Source organism: Wasmannia auropunctata, unplaced genomic scaffold, assembly GCF_000956235.1.
Source record: "Wasmannia auropunctata unplaced genomic scaffold, wasmannia.A_1.0 LD336099.1, whole genome shotgun sequence".
NCBI classification, from domain to species: domain Eukaryota; kingdom Metazoa; phylum Arthropoda; class Insecta; order Hymenoptera; family Formicidae; genus Wasmannia; species Wasmannia auropunctata.
The window spans coordinates 1,657,077-1,664,066 of record NW_012026791.1 but is presented as its reverse complement, the minus strand read 5'-3'; the positions used below and the strand labels follow the sequence as shown (position 1 = coordinate 1,664,066).

The following is a 6,990-nucleotide window of genomic DNA, read 5'->3' as shown; positions in this document are numbered from 1 at the left end:
TCGTACTCGCCCTTTGCGAGACGAACGAGCGAATCGCTTTTAAAGCTCTTACCTCTCTCGGTTGGTTCTTCTTCTTGTGTGAGGGACGACGAGCTGCAGAAAATTCATTAGCAATTCGTCGAAAAAGAAATTTGCCGTATGACGTTTCCCTGGAAATCAATTGGGGAATAATAAAATAAAGTATATTTCGTTAATTCGATAAATAAACTTGTAATAAGCTTGAAAATTAGAAAAAGAATTCTAATAAATTGATGTAATATTCATGTAGGTTCGTAGACGATCCATATTTATTTCTATTCTTCCAGTATTGCCTTTATATCGAGGTATATAATCAATACATAAATTAATTATAAATATTAATCGTCTGGAAAAATGCCATCATCAACTTTTATATCGATACGTTTCCGCCAATTTGCACTTGGCGCAAAGGGCAGATGCTCAGTAATATTATTTTGTCGTGACGTATACCTTTTTATTTGACATCATCTCGTATTTACACTCATGAAAGTCCATAATAATTATATTAATTGTTACGTGATAATTACAATGAATGTGCGGCCGGTAAGCGTTTAAAACCGCGTGTCAACGATAGTAAGGAGTAACAAGTCGGTTAACGATTTCCCTTCATTTCCTCCGCCGTGCGAAGGCTCTGGGCACCTCTCGCGCTTCGCTAGTCAACGTTATTTAAGGAAATTAACTAGTCGGCGTGATATGGATGCTGTTGCGGCGACTCGCCCTCGAACAGAGCCATCTTCAGCCGCTTATTCTTGGCCCTGCGATTCTTGAACCAGAATTGCACGTTCTTCGGCTCCAGACGCGGAAACTTCTGGCGATAGGGCATCTTGTTCAGCTCCTCCGTGTACGACAGAATGAGCTACGGACCGATCGTAAAATCGTTTTCAGCAAATCTCCCGTGAAAAGTGGGAGTTAATAGAAGTTGAAAATTTCTAGCAGCGGCATTTAATGGAGTTATTAAAAAAAAAATTTCTAAGCAAGAAGGTTTAAATATCGATTAATTGTACTTTTTTTTTCATAATTCGCGAAGTTTACTCTAATGCACGTAAAACAGAATAATTGTCTTTATGAATAAAATATTTTGAATGAATGAAATTTTATTTGCAAAAAGATAAGCGAAAATATTTTTTGCTCATCGTGTAATTGTATCTACGAACGTGCTATTATAATCTACAGAAATTTCTCGTAATACGTTAATATCGCCGTCGAAGGAGAGACAAATTAGCGCGATAACGACGTGCATATACGATCGATTTATACGTACCGCGTGGCTTGGATGAGTGCTCCGCTTGAACCAATACTCTAATCTCGGCACTTCCGTCACGGGATCGATGAACGTCCGGTTCCTCTTCCTTCTCTCGTCGGCCAGCATGCTGGTGGGACAGCCGGCTGGTCCGCGTGGCGGCAGATAATGCGACATGTACATTATACCGTGGCCGAACATGGGGCTGGGCACCAGGGAAAATCCTGGCGGAATTGGGCCCGTGTGCCTGGTCTCGTCGTCCTCGGAACCGGAGGACACCCTCGCGTCCTCTTGCTTCACCGAGGACGGGGTCGACGTCGGCGGCTGCTGCTGGTCCTCGGGTCTCGTAGTCAAGGACAGAGGACCGACAGGTGGACTGCTCGGTGGACAGGGTGACCCGGATGTCGACTGAAAGCAGCGATTAAGAACCTTATTTCTTTTGGGTTTTATGTAGAGTCCGTCAAGCGTATTGAACATTCTTACGTAAAATATTCCGAAAGCTCCAATTTTTATTTTTTACTATTTGCCATATATTTGGCAAAGATGTCTCTATTGTGAAGATTTCAGTACATCGTTTCTTGAAACTTCTAAATATTTAATCTTCTCTCTCTAACGTTTACAATTATATTTTCAATTTCTTCTTTTACGCACCTGATGCCTGGTGTCCTCCTCTTCGTCCGTGCAGTCCTCGCTGACGATGCTGGCACCCCTCGGGCTGAGTCCGGGTGGACTGCAGCCGTTCATACTGGCTCTCTTCTGCGCCGCCCTGGCGTTTTTGAACCAGTACACGACGTTGTTCGCGTCCAGCGGCTTCCTGCCGCGGCGCGACTCCAGGGAGTTCAATTCCGCGACGTAGTGCTGTATCTGTTCGCGCGACGGATGCTGATTCTCGGCGAACCAACGCTGGAGACGCGGCAATTCGAGCTCCGAGTCGAAGCTGGTCCTCATCCTGGTCTTGTGCGAATACTGAAGGAGCGCCGGGTGGGGCGGTCCGATCGGGCCGCCACCGGGAGCGATCGTGCCACCGCTGTCGGGCTGCGGACTTTGCGTGTGATGATGATGATTGGAAGTGGGTGCTATCGGGTTCATGCCGAGACCTATCTGCTGCTGCTGCAGCCACGTTTCGAAATTTCTCTTTGTCTCCTCCGACAGATCGTTACCGCCTCGACAGAGGGACAGTAGGGTCATCTGCAAGAGGAAAGAAACGTGATTCTTTCTTCAAAGCCCATTGGTTTTATAATTATTCACTAATTATAGTGGATTGATTAGGATCTGTGTGAATGTGATGGAGAGATCGATTGATTTAAATCTTTGAGTCCGATCACAGTCTAAGTATACAAAACACAATACACGAGTATACGTCCGTGATTGATTTAAGATTTTTATTTGTATTATAATTCGGCGCGTATTATGTATTCATAATTTGCAAATTTAATTATCAGGCGCGTGCAGTATTATATATTAATAATTTGCAAATTTAATAATTGCAACTAAAGTAAAGTGGCGACGCAATCGTCATAGCCCTTACTTTTCCTGCATTAGCAACTGCTAATTAATGACATTTAATTTCGAATAATAAATCCCGCAAAAAGTAAAAAAATTAATAAATAATTATGATGGTAATGATTGTTAAAATTATCTTTGTTTTCTCGATTTGCTTTGCCACATACATTTTAAGATTTTTTTTATTAAAAAGTTATAAGTCGTAAGCTGCATGGCACGTAATCGTAAACACAATGCAGTCTTTCGTATCATCATGCATATTGTTTTTGAGATAAGACAAAAGTATAAGAGTACTGCAAATTGAAGCAAAACTACCGGGTGGGGTTTATTACGTGAATTCAAATTCTTCCGACAATCGATTCCTCGTCGGTTGTTGACGCGGGCAGGCGTTACAAAGCGTCGTTTAACGTTTAACGTCACCGTCGTCACGGCATTAAGATGACAGATTATGGAAAATTTCGCGCCTCAGGAAGCGGTACGCGCACCTTATCTGGCCGATGATTTATAAGAACAAATATATCTCCGGGCTGGAAGATCAGGCGCTCGACGCCACTTTAATAACGCGGTAATCCGTCGCGTATCCCTGGCACCTTGGTAGCGTCAGATACTGCCAAGACGACAATTATCCGGTCGCCGTCGGCTTCCCGCTAGTCACCTCCTCGAATTCTCATCCGCCTCAGTTTTACGACACCGCACTTAATCACTCCAGGTAGGCAGGCGAGGCGCGAGTCTTGACAGGCGTTCTCAAGATTTCAGAAATCGTTCGGCAAACAGTGGGTACGCCGTCGAAAGCGGGGCGGCCGGCTTATCTGACGACATTGCGCCGCGCGATTCGAGAGCCTGATTTACACGTATTTATTATTTAAGATGTGATTGCGCACAGCAATCGGCTGATCCGTAGAACAGTGGTAAATCAATCGCGATCACGGGACCGAGAGATCAAACAATCCGCGAGAATCGCAACAATTTCGCGAAATTCGCGACGCGTATATATCGGGAACACTGTTGCTATGGCTTTCGAATATAATTCTTCTAGATAACATCAGACTTACAAACTTAGAAATTGATCAATTAATCAGATCTAGTCCTTTACACATAAACATACATGTACATGTATTTATGTAAAAAAGTAAACCAGATTTCGGGATGTACGAAAAAATATTTTGCAAAAAATATATAGTAAATAAATCAAATGCCGCTGCCGCGCTATAAATACGGTTAAGCCCTAATCCTGATATATCAGGCGACGTCTGTTAACATCACTGTTCTACATTTCAAACTAAATAGGATTCAAAGCAGATTTTGTTGCTTTTTATTGTCTGAAATCGCGTTGACACTGATGATTTATGTTTGCCGATCCCAATTAATGCGAATTTCACGCCCGAGCCCCTTGAAAAGTATTTATTACCTTTCCGAAACTTTCCATTATCCCGAAAGAAATACGAGCGCCGAGTACTTTTCAAAAATCATGTGTGCTTTAAATGCTCCTCGTTTGCATGACTTTGCATGTTTAAAATTCTAATCATTCGCCAACGAAAGCAATTTTGATATATCCGAATGCCACAAATTGTGCACTTCATCTGAGTCACGGATACCAGAAATAACTGGTATCAAGCTCGCGATAAACATCGTTGCATCAAGATAAAATTCGCGGAATGCAGAAGGCAGCAAAATATTTTTTATTTATCTTTTTCTTTAGAGCTTTAATAGGCATTTAATTTGAAGCTTTATCTCAAATTTTAACTTGAAATTTAATATTGAGAAGAGTTAATAATAATAAAAGCATGTATCAGATATAACTATGTCTATGTCGTTCTACTTTCTCTCTCTCTCTCTCTCTCTCTCTCTCTCTCTTTCTCTCTCTCTCTTTGGAGAAAAAAAATCCCTTATCTTTGTAAAAAAATTTATGGCTATAAACGGAAAATTTCTGAACCTTCAAATTTCTTCACAGTAATAAAATAAGCGCGAGTGATAGAATAATTTAGAATCTCCCTCTTTTTTCTCCAAAAAAATTGTGCCATTGTCGAGGAATATCGTACGTAAAGAGAAGCGAGAAAGGAAGTACGCTCGGCGGCACGTCTTCGTGCATCATCGTCAGATTAAGCCAAATCTATGCGAGAGACGTCGGTTCTCCATCACAGCGGTTCGCCATTAGCCGTCGGGCTACGAAACTCAAGCAGGAAACGTTTGCCGGGGAAAATTGGTAATCATAGACCACCGTGAGCGGCATTAAAGTTCGGGGATGGGCGGGTAGCGGGATCTTCAAAGAGAGTGCACTTAGATAATGCCGGCTCGGAGGAGACGGCAGGGTACCTCTCCTCTCTCTCTCTCTCTCTCTCTCGCCCCCGAAACCGATATCGAGGGGGCTTTTGATGAAGGCTGCGAATTTGGTTGAGTAAAGGGTAATCCTATCACACGCTACGAGATCTTCCGCTGTCGGAAGGGCACGTCTGCGCGTGCGGACCAACCCGAAAAATCGCGCGTCTATTTCAATCTTCGGGGAACGGTCGGGGTAGAGCCCGACCGCGGGATAAACCTCTCGAAAAAGTCATCGCGAGAAAAAATTTCACGTTAGTTGGAATGGTCGGGATTACGTTACTCTGGGTTTCGTCGCTGGAGCTAAAGATTGAGTGAGAGCCGCTATAGTTCGCGCAATGAAGTTAATAAATTTTTGTCGAATCAGCTATGCAAAAACCGTCGAACCGTCAGCGAAATGTTGACACTGTGATAAAACTCACTTTGCCGTTAAATAATCATAACTGCCTGCTTCTTCTTTAAAATCTTGATTAAGATATGGCTTCAGGCAAATGTCTGTTTTCGCTGTTTTTAGGATAGAAATAAATGCAAATGGTAACGACTAAAAATTGGCTTGATTAAAATAATGAACATTGCAAATGTACGTAAAATACCCTGGAGTGAGACCAATATCGGGATTGGGGAAAGCTTCGTTATTCGAACATTTCGATTCGCGCGGGAACGAAAGCTACCAAAAGCGCGGTGACTTCTCGACTGGTGATTCGAAACCAAGAAAGCATTTATTCAAGGTGAGGATCAGCGAGCCGCGAGCAAGAATCTACCGAAGATTACCACTTGCCGTTCTTACCGGGAGGTACAAGGGTACCGAGCCGGAGGACTTCTTAATGAGATTAAGTGCCCCGACGACAAACACTCTCTGGCTAGATTTACATTTTATACATTTTTAAGCGGTCGCCTTACTACGAATATTCCCTGCTCCGATCTCGCCTCGAATGGCCCTTAAATTCTCTCGGTACGCCGTTATTTAACCTCGTTCTTCAAATAAACTCACCTTTATATACAGATTATATATTTCTCCTTTTCCTAGGATATTTTTCTCTCTCCGTACTTTCGCTTTTATTAAAAGAAATATTTAAGAAATTTAAGAAGAAAAATAATGTTACGTCAGATGCGAAGGAAATGTTTTCCAATATTTTAGAATTTTATATTTATAAAAAGATATGGTTTTTTGTTTAAATCTCTCATTTCGTTACTGTAAACGCTTTTTTTTTAAAGAAAATGCTTGAATGTAATGGAATCACGTTCGTTTCTTTTTTTCCAAATGCCCGTCGAAAGATATAAATTTTGTCACTTAAAATCTCGAAACCTTACCTCGTCCAAAGGGCAGCCGGCGGAAACAAGGAGCGTATGGCTGTGCAACAGAAGCAACCTCAGCAATTTATTTCTAACTTCAGCTGCCGGACTGGGAGGTGGCGGCCTGGATCTGTACACCTGAATCTTCAGGGTCGCCACCGACGTCAGTTCGGCCAGAATATCTCCCACTGTCAGTAGTGGTCCATCGGCGACTTTTTCCATCGGTAGAGGCTTCCAGTTACGTATAACGATGCTCCCCCTAGCACTTGGTATCAGATCGCTAGAGTATCCTAGGCGAACAAGCGCCTCACCTACCAAATCCTGTCAGCGGAAAAACGAAGCTATTATTAATGTGGTCTAGATATATCTTCATATCTAAATATTTCTAATAATTTTAATCGAAGAAATTTTTCTCTCTCTTGAAACTACCTGATTTGTATTACGACTAACAGTACTTAAAGGACTAACTGCGTTCTTAAAGAAGATTTTAATTTCCTTGTAAATTTAATTTGATATTAATTTGACTTTATTTAAACAGTAAATTTCTTTAATTTCCACCGTAAAAGTTTAATTTGTTAAAGTAGCGAATTATATTCTCAACAAGTTTCACAATTTTCTTA

At 41.9% G+C, this 6,990-nt stretch overlaps 1 protein-coding gene across 1 annotated transcript in view; it reads right to left on the bottom strand.

Moving 5' to 3' along the window:
- Positions 1-450: 450 nt before the first annotated feature.
- LOC105462456 overlaps positions 451-6,990 on the bottom strand; it is a 44,953-nt gene continuing 38,413 nt past the window's right edge. The window contains exons 4-7 of the mRNA XM_011709073.1: positions 6,389-6,691; positions 1,910-2,446; positions 1,280-1,666; positions 451-874 (exon numbers count right to left, since the gene is read on the bottom strand). Coding sequence (XP_011707375.1) covers positions 698-874; positions 1,280-1,666; positions 1,910-2,446; positions 6,389-6,691 — 1,404 coding nt within the window. The 3' untranslated portion in view covers positions 451-697. The remainder of the gene's footprint in view (positions 875-1,279; positions 1,667-1,909; positions 2,447-6,388; positions 6,692-6,990) is intronic.